This window comes from Miniopterus natalensis, chromosome 8 (assembly GCF_054644295.1).
Source record: "Miniopterus natalensis isolate mMinNat1 chromosome 8, mMinNat1.hap1, whole genome shotgun sequence".
NCBI classification, from domain to species: domain Eukaryota; kingdom Metazoa; phylum Chordata; class Mammalia; order Chiroptera; family Miniopteridae; genus Miniopterus; species Miniopterus natalensis.
In genome coordinates this window covers 45,262,381-45,289,129 of record NC_142088.1, presented here as the reverse complement: position 1 = coordinate 45,289,129, position 26,749 = coordinate 45,262,381, and the positions used below count along the sequence as shown (strand labels likewise).

The following is a 26,749-nucleotide window of genomic DNA, read 5'->3' as shown; positions in this document are numbered from 1 at the left end:
TTCACATGACATACAGATGGCCAAGACAGCCTCTCGAGAGCTCCCCAGGAAGCTGAGAATAAGAACAGTAGGTGAACCTTTCAGAGGATTTCTTCTGTGAGGACTCCTCTGCTTTTCTCGTGTTATAACATACATACTTATCAAAAACCTTTATAAATGTCGCTTTAAAGTGTTTACAGGTTTATTTTAAACAGCCTCCCAATAAAGCAGACTTACAGAGCAATCTGATATACAGAATCTTAAATGTGTTACCATTTTTATGTCAATAAGTTCCATTTAGAACTTCAAACTTGCTCTTTACAACTGATTTGATTTCTATTGCCTTATCTCCATCTCCATCCTCCTTATAGTTGCTACCCCAGCCAAGAGACCAAACATTTCATTTATAGGTGTTAAGAAGTAATGAAAGATACTTGTCCCCGGGGACTCAGGCACATGTTTCTCCAAATAATGGTATTAATGTTATTGAAGGGAGAAGAGAGCCAGAAGAAGGGAGCACCGTTTACTTATAAGTAGTCAAGTAACTCTAGAATTTTCAGGGGTATTATACATAGATACTTGCCTTCCCCATTTAAGAGATTTAAAAAAGGCTCAAAATGGGAAGAATTCAGCCAAGATGTTACGTACTGCAAGCCGTATAAACACACGCAGGGGTGGCAAAAGTAGGTTTACGGTCGCGAGTATGCGAAAGAGTTTATTTTTGTGTTATTACTTATTAATCACTGTGTTATTTTCCATATGAACAACTGTAAACCTCCTTTTGCCCCACCCTGTATTATATAACTTTAAGCAAATAAAGATTTAAAAACTGTTCAACTGACTGTGATTTTGTTTTACTTTTTCCTCTCTTTTTTTTATTGTGATAAACTGCATAGCATGAAATTTACCAGCGGAACCATTTCTAAACATGCAGCTCGGTGCCGACTTCTTTTACAGAGTGCGTTGGATGGCTTATACCGTGAAGGATCTTGACAGCCTCTAAATTTAATGAGTTCTATGAAAATGCCATTAACAGAACTCACAATACTTATTGCCTGAAGTCACCTCAATACGAAAGGAAAAGTTGGACGTTGGCAGGGAGGCCAAAGGCTGATGTAGCAGCGTCGGGCCTGAAACAGGCTTCCCGCTGTGGCCCTGGCGACAGGGATTCATGGGTCACTTCAGTACCTTGCTGACCGGCTCTTTCGAGCCCAAACTCACTCGTGCGGCCGGCTGCTTTGGTCAGCAAGGTGTTTAAAATTACTTTAAATTAATGTAAATGCAGACACGATTTATCTAGTGAGAAGGCAGCGAGGTGTTTAACATGTGAATCATTTTGAGCTTGAGAACAAATTTCAAAACATAGCAGTTTGATTGAATTAGAAAATGAGATTCTATATATGAAATATCACTTTAAAGGTACATTTGTAGGACCACAACTCTTTATATATTATGGATATTGGTCAAGTTTTTCACTTATCTCTTCATGTATTGTTACCAAACTCAACAGTTATTGAGCCCCTGTTTAATAAGGTGCTAATAAGTAGGAGCACTGCAGATACCTCAAAAGTAGCATGAAACTAATTTTAGGTTCAAGTTTTAATCTAGTTGATTTCAATGTAAAAGATGTGTTTTGTTTAGCACAATATTTACAAAACTTTTTGCTATGGTTTATAGAGGAAACAAAGATACATAAGTTATTACCTCAAGAAGTTATAAACTAGTGAATATTCAACTATCTCTACTAATAGAAGAAAGTTTAGAAGGATAAGTGAAGGTTTACCTAGACTAGAACTTCCCAATAGAAATATGTGAACTAATAATCTGAGCCACATATGTGCTTTTAAATATTCTAATAGCCATGTTTAAAAAAGATAAAAAACAGTAGGTGAAATTAATTTTAATAATGTTTTCTTTAATCCAATATTTCCAATATGTTACCATTTAGGAATGAAATCAATATTTAAAATATTGAGATATTTTACATCCTTCTTCCTACAATACTAAGTCTTCAAAGTCTGAATTCACTACATTTTATGTACCATAGTCACACATGGCTGATGTCTACTGTATTGGGCAGCACAGACCTAGACATAAACCATTCATTGTACTGCTGCTGTAGGTCTCTCTTCAGCAAGACTGCCACGTAAAATATCATTTCTTTAAAGACAAACCAAGAAAAATAGGCAAACATCCCCAGTAGTCAATAGCTTAATAATCTGTAAGGAAACATTAGATTAGGAAAATATAAGTAAGATTTGTTTGAATTTATGTAGTTATTAAGAGTGCAGGCTCTGGATGGAGTCAGAGGCCTGGTTCAAAATCTGGCTCTGGGGCTTCCCAGCAGTGAGACCCTAGACAAGTCACCTGATTTTTTTGCCACTCGCTTGCTTGTTTTGAAAAATGTGAATCAGTATATTTAGCTCTTAAAGGTGTTGTGATTTCAACTCAGGAGAGATTCTCATGCCCAGTGTTTTGCATTTTTTTAAAAATAACTCAGGTGATTCTGCAGTAGCAGGGCTGTGAATCTGTTTTGGTCAACTAGTGAATTTTTAAATTGCCCAAATTATCAATGATTATGTTGCACACATGGATTAAACAGCAAAAGCTATAAGTAACAGAGAAAGGTTAGCAATGATCATGAACAAAAGAAAAATGCAGAATGCATTATTGGTTATTAAATTTATGCCTTAGCTTCAAAATTTAAAACAAGCAATTTTCAACCTGTATGTACACTGTGTTCCAAAAATGTATTTGGAAGTCAACTGCTCAGAACTTTGAATGTATTTTCCCACAACGGAGTATAAGTTGGCTTGCAAGGTACACCTCTCTTTCCTTAATGGTGCCCTGGCACTGGACCTAGGAGAATTCCCTGGCTCTGTCTTTTGCCAGAAGTGGGATCAAACTTTTTCCAGCTCCAGGTTGCTGGCTTAAGAAGAGCTTCCAGCAGGGAGGGGTAGAATAAGAGTCATGTGGCAGGAGGAGAGATGCTTCGGAGGTTAAGGTGTAAAGAACTGCATAAAGAAGTCAAGACATTCCTATTATTACACATCTCTGGGGACAGTCCTCATGCTGAGGAAATTCCATGACATCTAATTCTATTTTTTTTCTGTGGGCTCTCTAAACGGTCTCACCTACTTCCCTGCCTATTTGTTATAACCTGTGGATTCAGGCCAAGGTTTCCCTCCCTTTCTCACTCACTGAGGGATGGAAAGTTTTCTCACAGGTTCTCTACCTGACTCTGAAGTGAGCATGCAATATTAAAATAGCTTTGTTTCTTTTCTAGTCTCATTCTGTTTTTCCCTTTAGACAAGGGATAATCAACCTAAAGAGCAACTTGTGGCAATTGCCTATCTGGGGCCCACCAAGTTTTAATATAGCCCTCACCTAAAAACAATCACAAATCAAAATGTTCACAGAGGCTAGGAGGCAAGAGGTACCTGCCAATTTTTGGTATGCAGATCAGAAATCCTAAATATGCATGATTATGCGTGTGTGTTTGTGTATGAATGAGTGTGTGTATAATCTTCAGACTTATAAATCTCAGAAACTAATTCAAAATTTTAAGCAATATTCCATGAGTCAACAAAACGAGTCTGTGGACCTCATGCCTCACAGTCAGTTTTTTTCTTTGCTTTAAGCTCCTGCAAAGGAGAAGAATTTGTACCCAGAGAAGAGTTTGCAAAATTGCTGTCCCTGGCCTGTAGCTGGGTGAAACAGAGGGGGTGGGGCCAGTGCGGGAGATGTCCCCATAGAAGGTGCCAGCCGGGCTCTCATCACCCAGGGGTGCAGACACCTTTGCCTCTACCTCAGACTGAGAGGAAAAACTATGACCACAGGTGAAATAATAAAATCTGGGGATCAAATGTTTGTTAGCTCTGAATCTTATCCCATACCATGGGTGTGGTACACTCCTACTGACGCAGTTAACATTTCACAGGCTGGAAAAAACTAATTTGAGGCCCAGTTCTAGTGCAGGCTTGTGTGAGAACTTTGAGCAATTATTCCATGTTGATTTCTACATTTAAATGGAGACGATTATAAGAGTGCTAACCTTAGGCTTCTTTTGAGTATTAAATGAAATACAACATGTGAATGCCCTTCATGAATTCTAAAGTGGCATGTAAGTACAAGATTAAAAGACTGAAAATGTGTGTCTGTCTGGTTTTCAAATATATACACATATGGGCTCTTATGTATCTGAAAACCAGGCTAGTTGTCACATTGGAACTTTCCTGTTCAATAACTTCCCTCCCAAATTCCATATGTAGAAAGCAATGCCATTAGCTTGTTCCCTCTGGTACTTGAACGTCACACCTCCGAACAGGTTCGATCCTATCCATTATTCTCCATCTTCATTATCCAAAATCTAGGCCAAGTGTTGGGAAGACTCCTAACTTGATCTTTTAAAATGTAAAGTGGACCATGTCACTCCTCTACCCAAACCTTCTGATAATTCATTTTGTCCTTAAACTTCAAACTCTTTAAGATGTACTAAAAGAGGCCTTTTACCACGCCCCAGGCCCACCTCCCAACCTCATCCTACTCTCTTCTTAGCACAGACCAGCTACATCACATACCCCTGGAAGATTTGTCTTTCTCTTCTCCTTTCTGTCCTTCAGATCCCAATTTGAATTCCATTTCTTTACAGGGGCACACAATTGAAGAGTCCCAAATCTGTCCTCTTTGACAAAAAAGGTGCTTCTCATACAACTAGAATCTGGTGGGAAATGCAATTTTCTAATTATTTTAGAAGCTGATCCAGATCCACTGAGCTTCTAAAATTTTAGTTTGTACAAAGGCATGGGATGCTCCTGATGGAGCAGAAATAGTGAAGCAGCAAGTCAGCTTTGGGAAATACTGCCAGCCTGGGAGGAAAGGTGCACAACCAGCAAAGTGGCATCGATGGAGGGTCAGGAAAAGCAGTAACGGGCTTATTTAGATTCTATCACTGACTCTTCTCCACTGGTATCATTAGTATGAGCGCAGACCCAAAGCAGCATGGCAAAGGGCCATGGAAGCGGACAGATCAGGTTTAAATCTAGTCTCTGTTACTTAATAGCTTTGTGATCTTCAGCAAATTACTTCACCTCAGTTTCATTATTTTTAAATACAGACAAAGGCTATTTTGGAAAGCCATGTGTTTCAAATAAGAACTGTAAATGCCCCGATACATAGCGTACAGAATACAGAGCCATTGTTTTTGCCTGCCCCGAATAACTTCTTTAACAGTCCCATCTCTTTCTTTTAGAAAAACCACTGCCCTATTGTCTGCCCTTGGGACTTCTGTGGAGCTGAGCCATCCATTGGCCACACAGGCCAATGTGACACTACTCTTGCTAATAAGACCATCACATACCCTTGGCCAACATTGGTTCAGAGGAGGCCATGTGACCTAATTAAAACCAATGCCAGGGCTTTTGCTAGAGCTCTTGAAGAAAAGATTAGCTCTTTTCCTTGGAGTTACTAGGCTGTAGGATGTTAGTTTAGTGCTATCGGTGGCTATTTTTGCCATCGTGTGGGAAGGACCAGCCTACCAGTGCAGTAGCATAGGTGAAAGTAGAACCAAAAACCGAAAAGGACTGAGTCTGGATGATATTTTAGGTACCAGATCTTTAGATGGTAAAACCAGAGTTACCCTACACATTTCTTTCTTGTTGTTTTTTTTTTTGTTTTTGTTTTTGTTTTTTGGTTGGTTGTTTGTTTTTTAACTAGTTTTGGTTGCATTTTGGTCACTCTGATTTGAAGGGTCTCTTACTAATACAGCAGGTCCTCAGTAAATGCTAACCATTATTTTATTACCAATATCATCATCTTGGGATTGTTTCTGAGACAGAGGCTTAGAGGTGACAAAAAAGGAGGTGCTTAAGGAAGAAATGATGGGTGGGGAGGAGAAAGAGTTGGAAGTCAATTACGCTGTCATGAATGTACAGGAGGAATTGGGAGCTAATAATACCCAAAGAAAAATTATAAGTTGGGAATTGTCCATATGATAACTCATGGACCCATAAACTTTTAATTACCATTTACTTTCTTGATTTTTTGTTAAATTACTTTTGCAAGAAAAATTCCCCGAACCCAATGAAAAACAAAGCAAATAAATCTCTCTACCCAATATAACAACTAAAAATTCCTGTAGCCAAATAGATCAGACATGAATTTAAAATAACAAATTCATGTATGCCTCTTCATGCAGGCCTAATAAAGAAGGAGTATGCATATTTTTAAAAAGAACTGCTAAAAAGAGAGAATAAGGTGTTTTTAAATGGTCCACGAGACAATCAAGGAAAAGGTATGCTTTTAAAGGATACATTTCAACATTCCATAATTAACAAACTTATCCATTCTCACCACAGATCTAAAATACCTCATTCTATTTCCAGTACACTGCCACATTGTCCATGGTACTAGTGAGTCATCTATAATTTTAAGAAGAACATGAGAAGGGAGAAGTTCTCTGTAATAAAGAGTGGGCGAAGAATTTGAATGCATAGCTAAATGGTACAAAATCAATCCAAGCTATGTAAGGTAACTGTGAAAAAAAATCCCATAGGGGGAAAAAGGAAGACGAGTTCACAAGCTAAAATGTGCTTTGCCACACAACTAAAGTAAATAAACAGCAAAGGGAACCCAACCTTGAATGATGTTCTGAAGACCGCTGCACCAGAGCTCGCATGGTATGGACAATTCTATGACAGTATTCTGGCTGCACCATTTTATTTCTTAGCCCCTACCTTGGACTTCTGAAGACTTAAAACATCTGAGGGTTGGGAAAGTTCCTAATGCTTCCATACACCAGGAATGCTCATGAGAAGGTTGCTATTTCTCCAGTTACTACTACAATGTCACTGATCAAGGATTAAACTACTTTCACAATTTTAGTAGAATTTTTTAACATTATGTAATTTGCACACTTTAAACTGGGGCAGAGAAGATAAAAATATGTGGGCATATGCCATCTGGAAATACAGCATCAGGAGTGACATTTCCGTAAGCTTACTGACATTGTCTTTGTAGAAGATCACAGAGAGCTTAGTGTCTTTTCTATTCCTTACACATTAATTCTATAAATATATATATATATATTATGTATGTATACATGTACTTTAATAAAAAGTGTAACAAAAAGAATAGATTCTGCGACTATTTTTACAGTAGTCTTGCTTTGTTTATTCTATGTATATTAAGAAAGAAACTAGAGACTTTGCATATAGATACGAATGACACATTAATTATTGTACTTGAGTGAAACCTTAGAGAAGTCACTGGCCTAACTGATGTTTGCATATTCCAACTCACTCAATCAATATAATCCACACCCTCAATATCAGTAATAGTGGAAAATCTCATTCTAAGAAGCACTTTCCCTAGTGACATTTCCACATTAGACCCTATGGCTATGCCTGAGTACTGTGCATGTGTACTGCCTTGTTTTAATGAAGATCACCCTGCCCATCTCAGATACTCAAGTTACTAAAATAAAATTACTCATCAAATATCAAAAGAAAAATTTATTATTTTTGAAAGGTGATTACTTTGCCAAGCGTTCTAACTTTAATCAGAGCAAACTAATTCAGAATTTAAGAGTAGTCCCTCATATGAAATAATACAATTATGAAAGAAAATTTAAGATTAGAAAACTGTGTTCAGGCAACTAGAGAAAGTTTTAAATGCAAAAGAATGAAATTTCAAACATATAGCTCAACCAGGTGTCCTAAGCCTGCCATATTGGTTTTGCAGGACTTTGGTCCTGCAAAAAGTTTCATTTGCATTGCTGTTGAATGACTTACTTTTGAAAACTTGTTTGATGTCAGCCCAATGTGAAAGCAATTGGATGTGCCTCACCTTGGGGAAAACTCCTTCCTGATAACAATATTTTTCTTATCAGGTTGTTCTACTTGCACACTGTGATTTGTTCCAAAATGTCAAAATGTTTTTCCTTCCTCACACAATGTGCATTTGAAGATAAAGATAAAAGATGTTCATGGCAAATTTGAATGTGAACCTAACACAGTTTATAAGGGTTACATCAGCACAGGCATCTGGCTGACTAATCATTCCATTGATTCATACTCAGTTGTAAAACCTTTCTTTTAAGTTATTTAGAAGAGTTTGCATAATTTTGTTTCCCATCTGCCTTTATATCCTTTGTTATATATCACTCATTATGAAATAATGTTTTGTTTTGGGAACATCTTCTCAAGATAACACATTTTATCAGTCTGAAAACTAATTAAAAGGAAAAGATTGATTAGATGACCTGGTTTTCACATGAAGAGTCTCCACTCTTGTCAACGTGCTTTAGTTCGGTCTTTCTCAAAGCATTCATTTATTGTTTCACAAATAAGGATATGGCATATGAGCTGGGATGCTATATTCCAGCCTGTTTGATGAAGACTCTGGGTGGCTTTAACAATTTTTAAAGGTGTTTACTGCTGGAGAGATAGGGACTGGGTGTCTGGAAGTAGCAAAAGGCCTTCTGGGGGTTGAGCCCCCTAACCCATAATTAGAGCAGTCTTTGAATAGACTGAATATGTCCAATGACTACCAATAAACTAACACACTCTATGGGGTGAATGAATTTCTGTCTAGAACACAGCGGTTGTCATTACTTCAATAATGAAGTAATTTTAAATAAGTTAAAAATGTTAAAATAATTGGATTATCTGCATTTTTACTTTCCTTGTACAAATAAACCCCTCATAATTTGCTTAATTTGGGCTTTAGCATTTCAGGTAGCATATTAAGTTGTATTCCAAAGGAGTGATTTAATGATAAAGTACAACTTTTCTCATAATTTAAAAGTCAGTAATGAAATGGATAATCCCTTAGCTACTAAGATTTGGCAATATTATGTTATAAGCAATGTTCAATGAAGAAAGAAAAATCCTTGGAAAATGATTATCTCTTCATTTACTGTAAAATGGGCAAAACAGGTTTTAAAAAGGGAAAGTAAGTGTAAGTATTGCATTTAAACCAGCTATATCCTGCAAGTTAAAAGAAAAGAAAAATAAATAAACGGTGCTAGTCATCCTTTTGTGAGGTTTTTATCTCAGAAACTACAGCAATGAAAAGTGATTTACAAAACTCTCAAATCCACATATTGAAATTGCCAAACTTATGTATTTGGCAAGGACTAATTTCATGTTGTCAAGAACTGTGCCAGCCACAAAGGGAGTCTAGGGTATTTTAAGGCCCATGTCCAACTAAAATATTTCATTTGCTTAATTACAATCTTTGTACCTTACCCTTCCACAAAGAGCTCAAAGATGTATCAGAAGAAAAAGATAATAAAATTTTGCAAATTAAATAGTCATAAATTTAATTCAAAATCAATACAATAATCTGTTTTGATTTTATCTTTTTCTATAGGCTTTTCTTGTAGGTTTGGTGAAATCGTGGTCTTAATGAAAGGTTGGGTGCTTAATACGAGGTACTCATTTCAAGCATGGGTACAGAAAATGCAAGCATTAAAATACAGTTTTTATGTCCTTCTGAATTCAATATTTTTGTTAATTCTTACCAATATAAATATGTTTTTAACAAAAGATTGAATAATTTTTTAAATTGGAATTTATATCGCAATGTTCCAGAAATTAACTGATTTATTTATCTAATATAATATAGAAATTGAAAACCCTTGTGGCATAAAATTTTGTTTCATGAAAAATTAATAATAATATTTTTGAAGTCTTTATAGCTTGTGATAATTCCAGGATTTTCAAGTGCAGAAAACACATAAAATTCTACAGTAAATTTTTTAATTCATTAAATTGGCTGCGTCTAACTTAAATTTGCTATTAAGTATCTGTCGTGGTGCATTTGGGACAGCTTCACCAGTTATAATATATTCATTTTTCATGTACGCGCATAAACACATGCAAACCTGTTTTAGTTCTTAAACAGGAGGATACTAAGGCTGTGCTAATTCAGCCTGTGTTGGTGCTATAACAGTCCAAGGTATGCAGTAGGCAATTAGCAGCGAAACATGCCTGATAAAAAACACTCACTTTTTTATTGATATAGTACGGGTCCAGGTCCTCCAGCGGCTCTGACACCATATCTGGAGGGATGTCTCCATAAATAAAAGGAAGGTTCTTTCCAGCTTCCAAGTCACTATTTGGCTTTGGGCCATTTTCGTCATCATCTTTCTTGTCTGGTTTGGGATTCTTAGCCTTTTCTTCTGCAATGCGCCTTTCAATAGCCGCAAGAGATTCTCTGGTGAAGAAGTTGAAGCTGTCAGGTCCTGGTGGTACAAGCACTGTTTGCTCCATCTTGTCATCCTGCACATTTTAATTACCATTTATTCTGCATATGAGAGTCCTAAAAGAAAAAAAGAATGCTGATATTTTACGGAGATTAAGAGAAGACTTACTATCTATAACTATTGCATTAAATACTAGAGTACTGAAATTTGTTTCCAATTAAATTGAAATGTAATTACTAAATATGAATTCTTTTTTTGTAGTAAGAACATTTAGCATTAGATCTACCATTTTAACAAAAATTTTTAAGTGTGTAAGACAGTACTGTTAACGATTGGCACGAAATTATACAGCAGACATTTAGCACTGATTCTAGTTACTTCAGGAGTAGAAAAAAATCACTAGTTTGTCTTAAATGACAGCTTTTTCTCCAGCAAACCCTAAGTGTGTTAGCATTCTTGCTATAACACTGGAACAGATGTAGACCTGAATAGCGACTCCCCGCCTCTCGCTCCCCCAGGCCCTGGGGACCGGCATTCTACACTCTGCTCCTAGGAGTTTGGCTGAGCAGACACGATTTCTACCTAGGGTTTTGTTCCGTGTGCCGACCGTGTTTGTTCATTCTTGTGCTTTGCAGACACAGGAACTGTGCCCTAAGTTAAGAAAGCGTTCAAGTCTAGCCTTAATTAAAGTACAGTGGGCGAAATACCACCATGTCCCTGATGAGTGGCCTTCGCTCTGTGAGACCCAGGAGGCGAGCATGCAGCCCAAAGGAGACAAGGGCTAGCTCAGCGACAGGGTGCAGCAGAAGGGCAGCTGTCTGAGGGGACACAAAACCCAGCCCTCGAGTCCTGGCAAGTGGCTCCTGACCAACGTGGTCAGAGCAGTTTGCTGCAGGCAGCCTTGGTGACCGATCAGACAGTCACTGATGTCCTGATTGGGCCTTCATCTACTCTGAGGTTGAGACAACTGGAACTGTGACTGCTCATGTCATTAGTGATGCTGGTGTTGGCTTACTTGAGCACACAGAAAGAGACAATTCAAGACTGGACAGATGCCATTGATATGGCTAAGAATGAAAGACTAGACTAGATAGAAATTACTAGATTGGGTCGTGGTGGGAGAAGATAGCTAAAGATACAGGAGACAGCAGGGTTCTCCTATTTCAGAAAAAAATAACCAGAAGGAAGGCAGGATACCATGAGCTCAATAGGAACTGCACTATTTTTCTTACTAAAGCAATAACAATATTCTTGCTGATACTATACTCCTATAGTGCTAAACATATTATGAGAACCTGAGGCAAAACTCTCAACTCCAGATAGCAGAGTCAGACCTGATCTGATGCCAGACTCCAAATCCCAAATGTATTCTTTTCAGGCATATTTAATATAAGCTCAAATTTCACAGATATTACTGAGCCAAAACTTCCCAGAGCCTAACCTATTGCTTGGCGACAAGTTTTATTTGGACACTGCATTAACTCATTAAGGTCAGCAAGCTATGATACAGTTAATTGTGTCTTTTGTATATATGAATTACAATAATAAAATTGCAGCTATAACTATTCTGTGAAAAGTCCTATAGGGACCTCAAATTTCACTGAAGGAGGTTCTCACTGCTGTGAGGTTTATGACCAGATTTTTCAGTGGGTGACCAGAAAGAAGGGGGGATTCAAGCCTAAATGCGTAGCCTCCGTTTATTGAGTTATCTAACAAACCTTTCAGATGTTCTTACAATCTACCTGCAATCACTGAGAGAATAAAAAAATTACATTAGTAAATTTAAATAAAAGCAAACTCTGCTTCTCCAATAAGGCATCAAGAAAATAATGGCACTTATTTCTTTATTTGGAAATAAAAGTTAGGGATAACAAATTGGTGCACTGTCTCACAAGGGAAGTATTATGGCAGAGATGTATGTATGGTTTTTATTTTTAGCTAATCAGGTTTTGATAGAAAATATGTGTAAATAATATAAATTCAAAACATTTAACAAAAAATATAGTGTAAATTCTGCCTTCCACCTTGTTCTGCAGTGCTCAGTTCCTGTTCCCAGAGGTAACCACTGTTATCTGTCTCCATCTATTTTTCTAGATATGTAATAGGTACACGCGAATCAGGAGGGTATGCGTATGTACACGTATTCTATTTAAAACAAATACACACAATATCTTACCATATAAGCTGTTTTTCACCTAAAATATAAATTAAAGTTCATTCCTTGTCAGTTTCTATAAATTCGACTCTTTCTTTTTATTGCTACATGGTTTTCCATTGTTCGTAAGTACCATAATTTATTGAATCAATTTCCCAGTCAAGGGCATTCAGGTTGTTTCAAACATTTTGGTATTAAGAATAAAGCTGCAATGAATATATTTTATACACATAATTTCACATATATGTAGATTTATTTATGGAATTAATTTCTAAAGGTAAATTGTCTGTGTAAAGCGAACCTCTAATTTTGATATAACTGAATAATTACTCTCTATGAAGTTTGCACAAATTGATTTTCCTGACAGCAATGTAACACAGTGCCTGTTCATCTACATCCACAACACATACTGTTATAGTTTCAACATTTCCAATCTACTTGGGGCAAATATAAAGTGATATTATAGTTTTAATTTGCAATTGTTTTACTATGAGAAAAGCTAAACTTTTTTTTCATATGTTTAAGAACTACTTTTTATTTTATTTTCTGTGACTGCCTAAAGAACAACCCATGTTTTCATTTTCTTTTTCTTTTTAATCTATAGCACCTTTTTAGATACAAAATGAACCATATAATTTTGCAACGTGGGGCCTTTTGAAAAAGTATATGTTTTTTGACCTTATGATGATCTTGTGCTACAGATTAAAAATTTTTAATTAAAAATTTTAAAATATTAATGTGATGATCTTACTCTAATTCTTTGACTTCTATATTTTGTGTCAAGCTTAGGAAAGCACCTATGTCCCTGGAGGTGTGAAGGGACATATCATATATTGTGTTTTCTTGAACTTTTAACCTTGTTATGATTTAATTTTATAAATATAAATTTGTAACCTATTTGGAATTTGTTTTCTCTATGAAGTGAGGTAGAGATCCTTTTTCCTCCCAGTTGTTACAACATTAATTATTGAATGAATAACTTTTCTCCACTGATACACAATGCTACCTTCATTGTATGTTAAAAATATAATTATATATTTATTTATATGAACCCTAAACTCAGCAACAAACTTTACAAAGTAATCCTAGATGTATTTCATTAAAGATAAAAATTAACACTATTATTTAACAATTTTCTGGTGTGCAAACCAATATAATTAGATATGAGGAATGATTACTTCTTTTCTTTCCTTTTATTATTTTTTTAATATAAGAATAAAGGGAATAAAATTATAATTATTTGCAAACATAGGATTATATGCCAAGAAAACCCAACAGAATATCTGCAAAATTCCTACAAGTGGTAAGCCAGTCAAATTGTCTAAGATGAAAAATAACATTAAAAACTCAGTAGATTTCCTTTATAAGAACAAGACAGGTTTGAAAATACAATGGAAGAAAACAGAAACTTTCTCACTAAGATTAGAAACAAAGCAAGGATGTTCCCCCCCTCACCACTCCTTTTCAACATCATCCTGGAGTCCTGGCTAAACAATAAGACAAGAAAATAAACTAAAAGGTATACATATTGAGAATGGTAAAATGAAAATGTCTTTATAGTTGATGACATAACTGTCTACGTAGGATATCCAAAAGAATTAACAAAAAATTCCTAGAACTAATAAGCAATTATAGCAAGTTTGCAGGATACAATGTTAATATATACAAAAGCCAATCACTTTTCTGTACATCAACAATGAACCTGGAATTTGAAATTGAAAACACTAAACCATTTATATTAGCACCCCCCAGAATGAAATACTTAGGCATAGATCTAATAGACTATGTGCAAGGTTTATATGAGGAAAACTATAAAACTGATTTTTTAAAAATTGAAGAACTTTATAAAAGGAGAGGTGCTTCCTGCTCAATATTATTGGGATGTGAGATCTTTCCAACTTGGTATCTATTGGTCTACTGATCTACTGATCAATGCAATCTCAATAAAAATTCCCTCAGGTTATTATTTTGTGAATATTGACAAACTGGTTCTAAAGTTTATGTGGAGAGGCGAATGACCAAGAAAAGCCAACATAATATTAAAGGAGAAGAACAAAGTTGAATGACTGACACTAGCCCACCTGAAGACTTATTGTAAAACTACAGTAGCCAAGACAGTGTGGTATTAGCAAAATAATATACAAACAGAGCAACAGAACAGGATAAAAAGACCAGAAATAGAGCCATGTAAATATCGTCAACTGATCTCTGACAAAGGGACAAAGGCAATACAATAGAGCAAACATAGTCTTTTCTAACAAATAGAGCTGCACCAGCTGGACCTCCATATGCAAAATTTTATCTATCTATCTATCGATCTATCTATCTATCTACCATCATCTGTCTATCATCTATCTATACAAAACGAGACACAGACCCTACCTCTTTTACAAAAATTAACTCAAAACTGATCACAGACCTTGCCCGGCCGGGCATGGCTCAGCAGCTGAGCATCGACCTAGGATCCAGGAGCTCGCAGTTCAATTTCCAGTCAGGGCACATGCCCAGGTTGCAGGCTCCATCCCAGTCAGGGGTATGCAAGAGGCAGCTGATCAATGATGACTCTCTCACCATTGATGTTTCTATCTCTCTCCCTCCCTCTCCCTTCCTCTCTCTGAAATGAATAAAGATATATTTTTAAAAAATTGATCACAGACCTAAATGTAAAATGTAAAACTATACAATTCCTAGAAGATAAACTAGGACAAAATTCAGATGCTCTTTGTTTTGGCAATGAATTTTTAAATAAACACTGAAAGCACAACCCATTAAAGGAATAATTGATAAGCTAGACTTAATTAAAATAAAAACATCTGCCTCATGAAAGACAATATCAAGTAAATAAAAATAGAGTCCACAGAAAATGTTTGCAAAAGCAAAGCTGATAAAGGATTGTTATCCAAAATATACAAGAACTTTTAAAACTCAACAATAAGGAAACAAGCAAATTGATTTAAAAAGTGGGCCAAAGTCCTTAAGAGATACCTCACCAAAGAAGACATGTAGATGGTAAATAAGTATATGAAAAGATGCTCCACATCATATGTCATCAGGGAAACACAAATTATAACAAGAATGAGACACCACTACACACCTAACAGAATGGCCAAAATCCAGAACAGTGATAACGCCACATGCTGACAAGGGTGTGGCAGAACAGGAAGTCTCATTTATTGTTACTGGGAATGCAATACAGCCACTGCATTGTTCAGCCACTATTGAAGACACTTCTGCATTTTCTTACAAAACAAAACTTACTCTTACCATACCAATCCAGCAATTGCCTTCCTTGGTATTTGCCCAAATGAGTTAAAATCATGTCCACACGAAGACCTGCACATGGATGTTTATAGCAGCTTTATTCATAACTGCCAAAACTGGAAGCAACCAAGAGGTCATTCAGTAGATAAATGGATCAGCAAAGTGTGGTATGTACAGGCAATGGAATATTATTTAGGGCTAAAAAGGAAAGAGCTATCAAGCTATGAAACAACATGGAGGAAACTTAAATGTGCATTACTAAGTGGAAGAAGCCAATCAATCTGAAAAGGCTACATACAGTATGATTCCAACTATATGACATTCTGAAAAAGGCAAAACTATGAAGACAGTGAGAAAATCAGCGGTTGCCTGCGGTTGGGGGAGGGAAGGATAAATAGGTAAGGCACAGATGATTTTTAGAACAGTGGAAGTTTTCTGTATGATACTATAAGGTCATTATACATTCGTTCAAACTCATAGAATGTTCAACACCAAGAGTGACCCCTAATATAAAGTACAGATTTTCAGTGATAATGATGCATAGTTGTAGGTTCATCAATATTAACAAATGTACCATTCTGGTGTGCAGTGTTGATGGTGGACTGTGTTTTTGTGGGGGCTGGGTTTATATAGGAACTCTAATTCCTACTCAATTTTCCTGTTAACCAAAAAAAATAAAAGTCTATTTAAAAGGGGAAAATACAATTGATGAACATTTTATAAATAAAATGTGAGTTTTTTAAAGTTTTCAATAAATTGAAAAGAAATATAAATGGATGAAAAGGCATATCTTATTCTTGGGTAGAAATACAATATAATAAAGATATGGAATTTTCCTAAATTAATGAGTAATTTAAATGTAGCCCACAAAACTACCAAGAAAATTTTAGAACTATACAAGCTTACTTCAAACTTCATATGAAAAACTAGAAAACAAAAATAACCAGAAAATTCTGATTTCAAGTTCCACTTTATTATAGAAGCTGTGTAAGTCAAAGTGTTTAAAATTTCCAAATAATAGATTTTTCCACTAAGTTTTTTATTTATGATTAGTTTTATCACATTATAATCCCATAATGTAGTTTATACCATTTCTGTTTCTTGGAATTTATTGATATTTCCTTTTTGTCCTAATTGAAGTTGTTTCTCAAATGACTTTATCAAAACACAGAAAAGAAGCGCATTCTTTATTTTAAAGATATAGAGTTCATTATATATCAATTCAATTTACCTTTTTTCTTATCTTACTCAGACCTATGTCTGTACATATTTTTGTTCTACTTGATCTATTATGATTAAAAGAGGTGAATTAAAGTCTACTTTTAATGTTGCCATTTATTTTTGTAGTTCCCAGAATTTTTGTTCTATGAATTTTAATACTATGTTATTTGGAATGTAGATATTACTTATGATCAGATTTTTGCAGTAAACTAAACCTTTTACTCCCTTACATAGCCCTTGTATCACTTTACTGCAATTTCTTTCCTCTAAAGACATCTCTGCCTGATACCATAAAATGACTCCTACTTTCTTCTCATTTGCATTTATCTGGTATGTTTTTGCCTATCCATTTGGTTTCATCTTTTCTATTTCACTGTTTAGTGCTATCATTGATATGTATATGTTCAGATATTATATACAGGTATATTTAAAATATATATGACCATTGTGGCCAATCTGTGACTTGCAAAGGGAGTGCCATTGGAGATCATTGTCCAAGAAGTTGTGTAGATGGAACAGAAACATTTTACTAAAAGCCTTCCTATTCTCCAGAAATAGTCCATTTGAGAAAACCCTCTAAGCGAATCTCTCTAATCACAGGCTCTCAATGTCAACTGGGGATGTAAACAACCAGGAAGATAGAAGAAAAGAATTTTACACCGACAAATATGATCACTTCAAATATAGTACCTAAAATTATAATTTAATTCAGATGCTAGAATTACATTTATATGCAAGAAATTTAACCCATATTATAATGATATCATACCGAGGTTAATTAAAGTATTTCTTCAACTTTAATATACCTTATATTCAAATAGTATTAAAAATAAACCTTATATTACATTAATTATAAAAATAAAAAAATTATATAATCACCTATTACATAAGTTTACTCATGGAATATCTAAAAACTGTCAAATACAATTAATATTAATATTTTGTCAGTAAGTTATAGAAAAAATTCTAAATTATATTTAAAATCTGTACATACTTTGCTAAAAAATACAGAGATAGATCATGAGTTTTCCATTTACACTTGAAAGGGAACCTTACTTTTTAGTGTAAAAATTTATAACTGAATACTTTAAATGGTCCTAATTTATGAAACTATACTTCATTAGATATGGGAGAGAAAAACCTCCCAGAATCTGTAATTTGGGCTTCCACCTTTCTCTCTACATAAGAACCAGCATTTAAATACATTTTTGGGTTGACAGAGGAGCCCTGGCTTCTTTCAAGAGATAAAACAACATAAATTTCTTGGTGAGAAAAGACTTCAAAGAGATGACATATTTTCATGATGTATAATGACAGGCATTTAGACAAAAAAAAAAAAAAAAAGAACTGAGAGAGAGAAAAAGAGAGGAGACTAAACAACCATAGCAAGAAACAAAAGAATATCGGGGAGTGTATGTTAACAGAGAGCAAATCTGAAAGAACAACAAAAAATACTGGGAACAAGTAGCGTAGTGGGCAATAGGAAAATGGGAGAAGAACGTTTTTTGTTTTATTTTGTTTTTTAGAAAGACAGGCAAAACTAAAGTAGAAACCGATTAAATAAGAACTCCTAAAGAAGACAAAAAATCAAAAAGAAAGTAAATGGAAGCCAGAGGAAAGGAAATGGAAGCTGTCAAAAAGCAAAGTAGAATCATGAGTGGAAATGGTAAAGTAATAGCAATAGTAAGACCAATGTTAATTAATGTGGGTGAAAGAAGAGTAAGAAGGGGGGAAATGTATTAGAATATACAAATAATAAATGAAAGAAACAGTACATTCTGGTGATATCAAACTGACATAAAAGAGGAGGAACTAAATTAGTAGCATTAGAATGATATTTTAGTAATGCTACACATTCTTGGGGGGGCTTTGTTACATCAAAAAGTTACTAATGATAATATTCTGCGTCACTTCTAGACTTTCCTAATTCATGACATGTATTATGATAATAAATACTCAGATCTGGATGAAGTTTTTGTTTCTGGATATTTCATACGTCTTTTTTTTTGCAGCAATTACACATGTATTACATGTTGGACTTGAGTAAGCATTTTTCACAGCCAAAATACTTCGCTCTGAAGTGGCTCGTGAAGCAATATGGTTTTGGTTACCTTCGCAGTGCAGACGGAGCTTAACTCATGAGCTCTCACAGTTCAGACTGCTTTGGGCATATGTATTTTTTTCACCCAAATAGAAATATCCATAATAGCTCAGATGGGAGCATTTCATTTTCTCTGTGGCATTTCACACAAGTCTTAATCTTATAAATGTTTTGCTACTTGAAGAAATTTGGCCATTTATAAGTTAATTACTATGCTGCTTCTTTTGGGGAGCACCTCTGGCCATGACTACTGGGGCCTGGGCGGGGAGGTCTGCCTAACCCTGGAATTTGGTTAACAAGTCCTTGGGGTTTTCATATAAAGCTATGCTCTCCAAACACACTTCCATGAGGTTGTAAGATGATCCTCTGTAACTTGCTTGTCTTAACCCTTGGCTTAATTCTTGTCTTTGTTCAGAATTCACGTGAGAAAGAGGGATGCTATTTAAATATTCCCCTTAAGAGACTTCCAACATCCACAACTTTGCATTCTGGTGCCATTGTGGATTTAGGAGAGCAATAATATAATAATTCAGTGACTTTTCATGGGATTTGTTTGTTTGTTTGTTTAACAATGTCCTTAAATTCCATGTTGTTTTTAAAGCCTAAAAGTAATTTCCTTTCTCCACTCACCTCCCCCTACACGCTGAGACAATTCTCTCATCTTTTTGTCCAAGCTTCTACTGCTGCCATTATGACCTATTAGGATTATTGCTATTATTTTATGCCTTGTATGACCCTGCAAGAAATTTACAAGAGGAAAAACAATTGACTAATTGATGAGTGAATTAAACACATTGTCTTAGATTGTCAGGGGTTGCAGCTTTTAAGTGTTTCCTTACTGCCAAGAGTATATACGTAATCCTTAATGTTATAGTATTTTGATGTTGATGTGAAGCAGGTCATTAGAGTTCACAACACAGGATTTCCAGAAGTGAAGACTTAGTTTGCCTCAGCCTCTGAACTTCTGAAATGTTAAGTAAATTATTTTAAGAAAATCAGACAAAGATAAGTCAATCATAAAATTTAGAAATATCAAACATTGAAAGGAAAGTTAGAGATTATCTAATCCATCCCTCTCTTTTAACAGAAAACAAAGTGAATCAAACAAAGTTGACATTTCTTGTTTAGAGTCTGTGTGCTCCCTACCTCCACAATAAATATGTGATCTGTCCAGGGTCACGCAGCTTATTAACGGCAGAACTGGAATCAGAACGTTTACTTCCTGTTTCCCAAGCCAGTGCCTGCCAGATTCTAATAATTCTTAAACAATTTTCAAGTGCTTTAATGATTGTAAACTTAAATAAAATGTAAGCAAATATAACACAGTAGACATATTAAACTAGTAGTTCTTCAATGAATTCTATTCCTTGGAGAAATACAAAACAAATATAGTAAATGAAGTAGCTTGGCAGAAATAGAGACTATCTTTAAAAATCTGCAAAACAGAAGACATCAAAAAATGCTCATAATATTTAAATTTAGAAATTGTATTATGTAGGTTTGAAGCCTGATGAAGTATATTTCCACAGTCAATTTATATTTTATTTCTAAAACTTTTTAAAGTTTTGCTAAGCCTGTTACTGCTAGTTATCTACTGAGTAGATCACTATATAATTCACCTAACACCAAAGTTATAACATAATCATACAATATTTATGTATCTTGACCACCTTATACTACATAATTTGAGGTAGGGAAAACTCATATATCTGCAATTCTGTCTTTAAAATGGTTTGAATTTCATGCTGAGGAGAAAATAGACTCCTGCCAAAATGACTGCCAGCTCCTTGTAGAGTCCCTCTACTATTCTGGGGACATAAACCATCTGGAGATGGCAATTCGTGGAGAAGTATTTGAGCTGATTTTGCAGTTTTTCTGCCACCCACTTTACATAAGACTGTTACTGCCAATAATAGTAAAAATAACTAGGTACAATGTTATTCTTACAGTTGTGATCTCACATAACTCTTTTTTGAACATCCAACAAAGAAACTGCTGTTCATAGAATTTCACAGGCCTAGAAAATATTATTTTATAAATTTCTTTTCTAGAAATAATTTAGTTTGGTATGTTTATGGTTTCTTTATTTCATTTGGTTTTTAATAATATCCATATTTAGTATTATAATTAGGATTAATGACACAACATATTTCACACATGTGTTTAAGATATTTACATTCTTTAATAACTCTATTATCCACCCCTAAGTTTTTATGCTACATGCAGATTACATTTAAAATAAGGTCACATAACTAACATGTCTACATATGTATTTGTGTATTTTAAGAGTATTTTTCAGGACATCCTAAAAATAAACTACAAAATTCACTCTATCCACAATTGCCTTTGCCAGTCCAATATCAATAAACTACTTTGTTCAAATTGGCTACACAATGAATTATTCTGTTGAACAGATGGTCTATATTTACTTCAGACACTAATGCAAAGTTAACGCAAAGAGCATGATAAAATGTACTGTATGGTAAGCTAAAATAAAACACTGCATTCTAGTCATGTTTGGAATTAAGAAATATATAGCATATCACTTTTTTATTAATAAAATTGTGCAATTTGGGGCATGTTTTTTGCCTCATTGCATAACTATTGAATTAAATGCTTAGAAAAACATAATAGAACCTAAGTTCAGTTGAAGCTAACTTTGAATATAATCTTACTTTGGAAATATGTTTGAGGCAGTATTTGATGAATTTAAAAAAATACATAGACTCACTCAAATCAGTTCCCATAGTGTGCTTGACCGTACATATGGTGTTGTAGCCCACAGATTGTACTCTTACTCCACACAGAACTTTCTTATGCCAATTTAGTTCTAATAGGTATTATCCTGTCTTAATTCCTATTTTTCTTTGCTCTATGGTAAATTTTATTTGGCAAAATAATTCATTGGGTCTAGTTTTATGCACAATTGTTATTTTTAGATCATACCTTTAACTATACCATCAGTTTGTTTCCTGAACTCCAGAAACCACTCAACCCAATAAGACATATCTTGCACTTAATGTATTTCTAAGTAAAATGATGTTTTGACAGCATGAAGTACTGAAATGTATGTGTACTACATTTAGACTGAGAGCTTTACCCATTAGAAAATCATTATGTGGTGGAATAGTTTACTGAAATATAAATTTGTGTGTGCTGTGTTTATATTTTTTCTTTTCTCTATCAGTTCAAGCAAATTGAATTGTGAGGTCTTTAATGCCTCAGGAATTAAAGTACAGTAAACAGAAGCTGCTAAAGTCCATGCTTTCTTCTCTCTCTTGGTAAAATCTTAAATGCATTAGAGATGTGATGCTAGAAGTTCCAGAGCAGGGGAGACTGCATGGGAGAGTAGTGAGAATCTAAAGATGCGGAAGGAGATGGCAGTGCCCTAGGCAGGCAATAAAATATCAGAGGGTAGGCTGGGAGGCTAGATCCTTGCCAGCAAGGGGCTCAGCCTTACCCCAAACTCCTATACACTAAGCACGGCACAGAGGCCTTAAGGACTGGAAGGGGTTAAAGGGGCACCTCAGTGGCATTCAGCTGTGATACATGCTCAGTCGTCTGCTCCCGGTAGGAGGATGGTACATCTCCAGCAGTTGCCGTGTGACTTTCAGCCCTCCTGGTAGGTGCAGTTCCTGGAATGTACGTTCTTGCCCCACTGTTCTTTGACCATGTGCCTTCCGTTGGTCACAGAAGGTGAGAAGACAAACACAGTCTCCAATCAAACAGAAACTTTCAGCGCAGTGTGGTGCCGCCACCCAGCCTCTGGTTCTTCCCCTCTGCCCCGAGAGTGGCGTGTCTCCAGTAGGGGCTGCTCCTTCAGCCTGGCACTATTGTTTTTAAAGAGTTATAGAGTTGGCCTAGGAGAGTGCTTGGTTTGTTGTGACAACTGCCATTCTCTTCTGGCTAGAACACGAGCTGGAAAAAACATAATTGTGTCCCAAGGCCAATCCAGCACCTGGGGCTGGGCTGGCAACTGGAGGTAGGGGGTGCCAGGGCCAGCTTAAGCCATGGGGGTGCTAGTAACGGTCATGCTGATTTAAGAAATCGAAATGGAGATGCCAGAAAAAATACGCAATAACCAGTTAAATTTGAACTTCAGAGAAACAACAGATTTTTTTTAAGTAGAAGCATATCTGATATAATATTTAACTTTTACTAAAAATGTATATACATTATTTATCTGAAATTCAAATTTAACTGGGCATTCTGTATTTTTATTTGTTAATCTAGCAAGCCTAAATCTGCAGAAAGGCTTCTCTGTTAAAAATTCTTTTCACGTTGCCTAAAATTCAATTAATTAACATTTTCAGTTCAGTTAACAAGCTTTTCTTTTTAAAAGACAAATATCTCTGGGAGGTATATGGGTCGTTCATGCATCGGTGTTAATTAATTTAAAGAGACTGTTTACTTCTCTGTCTCATTTGTTTCTCAGTATCAAAGTGGGTAAAATAAGTCTAACTGAGGGTATCAGGTTTCCTTTTTTGGTGGGAAGAGGTAGAGTGTGGGGTTGGGTAGAAACTGTTCATTTCAATGGAAGGATACCTATAGATGAACTATGTTTAGTGGGGATTTTCTGACAAAATTATTGAAATGTCAAGGAACGAATGACTATAAAAAGATGGAATGAGGGTGGAGTGTAAGATAGCAGTGCCAGAGAAAAATCAGTTATTATAGAATTTTTCTTGAAGACAGGCTTAACCAATGAAGGAAATCAGTGGTGAGATTTATTTTTCAAAAGTGGATAATGGTAAATGTTAAAATCAGTGGCAAGCAGACTTTCACAAATGGTAGAGATATCACAATCAACTGTTTATTGTAAGGCTTCCTATTAACAGTAGGCTATTAGTAGTTAAGTTTTGGGGAAGTTAAAAGCTTTACATGGATTTTTTACTGCATGAGAGGGTTGTTACACTTAACTTCATGTTATGTAAGGGTCAATTGTACTGTCTTTACCACTTACTGGGCAGAGACAGGTATTTTCTTATAAAATGTGGTACACTAAACATAGCTACAATTTTTTTTTTTTTTACCTCCCATAACTCCCAGAAGAGCAATATGTATTTAATAGGCCCTCCAAATATTTTGGTTAAATGAACAATTCTTCATTAAAATTCATCTTTTAAGCAAAATTCCCAAACATATTCTAAACTCCAAAATCTAATATTTTATATTATCTCTTGTTTTATTCATATTGCTATTTGCTACTCCTAATCAAATAATCCAATTTTAAAATTTCATTTTCTTAAGACTTGTATTTAAAATAACACAATTTAAACTCAAAATGGAAAAAGACTTAAATGTAAGATATGAAACCATAAACATTCTAGAAGAAAACATAGGAGCAAAATTTCAGACATCTCTTGTAGCAATATATTTGCCAATACATCTCCTAAGGCAAGAGAAACAAAGGAGAAATTAAAACACATGGGACTACATCTGCAGAGCAAAAGAAACCACCAACAAAACGAAAAGGGAGCCCACTGTATGGGAGAACATATTTGCCAATGGCACATCTGATAAAGGATTAATATCCAAAATATATAAGGAACTCATACAACTTAACAAAAGGAAGACAAACAAGCCAATTAAAAAATGGGCAAAGGACCTAAATAGACACTTCTCCAAAGAGGACATACAGATGGCCAAGAGACACATGAAAAAATGCTCAAAGTCACTAATCATCAGAGAGATTAAAATTAAAATGACAATGAGGTATCACCTCACACCTGTCAGAATGGCTCCATCAACAAATCAACAAACGACACATGCTGGCGAGGGTGTGGGGAAAGGGGCTCCCTAGTGCACTGCTGGTGGGAATGCAGACTGGTGCAGCCACTATGGAAAACAGTGTGGAGGCTCCTCAAAAAATTAAATATGGAGCTGCCTTTTGACCCAGTGATCCCGCTTCTAGGAATATATCCTAAGAAACCCGAAACATCAATCAGAAAGAACTTATGCACCCCTATGTTCATAGCAGCTCAATTTACAATAGCTAAGATCTGGAAACAGCCCAAGTGCCCATCAGTAGATGAGTGGATAAAAAAGCTGTGGGACATTTATACCAAGGAATACTACACAGCTGTTAAAAAAGAAAGATCTCTTACCCTTTGGGACAGTATGGATGGACCTGGAGAGTATTATGCTAAGCAAAATAAGCCAGGCAGAGAAAGACAAGTACCACATGATCTCATTCATATGTGGAATATAATGAACAAAATAAACTGATGAACAGAATAGATCCAGAGACATAGAAGCATGGAACAGACTGAGGGATCTCAGAGGGAAGGTGGGGGTGGGAGAGTGGGTGGGAGAGATTAATCAGGGAACTTCTATGCATAAATGCATAACCCATGGACACAGACAATAGTGTGGGGAAGGGCTGGGGCTGGGGTAGATGCAGGGATCAATGGGGGCGGAGAAGGGGGGACATCTGTAATACTTTCAATAATAAAGATAAATTAAAAATAAAATAAAATAAAACAATTTACCAAAATTAACTCAAACTACAATTACATTCTCTTTCAGCTACTAGCATTTTATTGCACCACAGGCTGCATGAAACAGGCATCAGGACATAATGAGCTAACCTGCATTATAGTTTTGGGTTTTGCCCCCTCTTGAACAATGACTTTTATGGGAAAGAGAGCTAAACAGCCAGTTAACTGATGAAGCAAGTTATACAATGCGGAGTTTTGCAGCTACGCACTAATGCAGTAGGGAGACGCTGCAGGGAGGCTGGTAATAAAACCATTTCTGGAGTAGCATTGCTTGTTTTCAGCTGAGAAAAAAAGATTTTTCTTTTCCTTTCTTTCTTTTAAATGGACATAACTAATCTAACATTAATTCCTTTAAACACTGGCTACAAGGAAAGGTATTTACTTTAGGAAATTGTTTAGCAAGTTTTAGAAACTAGACATAGAACTTTTAAATATTTTAATCTCTCTAGTAACCAACGCAGAGGGACCTTACAAGAGGGAATTTGATGCCACTGATTTGAATAAAGAAATGAGTCCTAAACGTATTTTATGCTTTATTTAGTTTGAGGTTCATTTTGAGCTTAGAAACAGGGCTATAACAACATTAGAGATTAAAGAGCACTGGTAGAGTCTTTACCTGAGCTGAAGAGAAGGGGCTGACTGGCCTGTTACCTTTGCAAGCATTACTCAGCACTCTGGGCATTTTCTGATAAATCTTGCCAGCTGCATAAGCAGATCAAGACCCTTTTTACTGCTGCTCCATTGTTTGTTTTTCCGCCAAAGAGGAAGGGAGAAAAGACAACTGCAGCATTAAGGAAAAAGGCAAATTGTGCAAATATTCAGTAAGAACCAACTCAACTCAATCTCTTCTGTCCTATAGTCTCCTGCAACTCTCCTAGAAATATACGCATAATCATTCTATCGGACACATTCAAGAACCAAAATGTGTGCCACCCTGTGCTCGGTAAATTTTTTTTGAATGAATAAATAAATGAGTGAGTGAATGAATAAGTTCATAATTGATGGCTTACCTTAGGCCATTTGTTCAGTGCACAGGTCATAAGATGGCAACATCACTGTCTTATCTCATCTCATGCTAAAACGCATGTTATCACCAACTAAGAGTACTAAAACATAAAGCCACAATGAAAATGTTCAGAGTTTTAGTCAGGTAAAAATTCTCCTTTCTTTGAAATCCAAGAATGTAACATAAAATTTTAATTAAGTGACGATTTTTATATTTGTGAACTAAAATTAAATGGCATATTGCTTGTTGTTTTTCTAATAAACACTGAGCTTTGAGGATGTAAGCCACTGCATTCATAAAAATCATCTGTGGATCTCTT

At 35.5% G+C, this 26,749-nt stretch overlaps 1 protein-coding gene across 1 annotated transcript in view; it reads right to left on the bottom strand.

The window, feature by feature from the left end:
• The window catches only part of SCN1A (sodium voltage-gated channel alpha subunit 1), a 102,187-nt gene that overhangs the window by 57,480 nt on the left and 17,958 nt on the right, over positions 1-26,749 (bottom strand). Inside the window, exon 2 of the mRNA XM_016199328.2 lies at positions 9,990-10,302. Within this exon, the coding sequence (XP_016054814.1) occupies positions 9,990-10,253 (264 nt within the window). The 5' untranslated portion in view covers positions 10,254-10,302. The remainder of the gene's footprint in view (positions 1-9,989; positions 10,303-26,749) is intronic.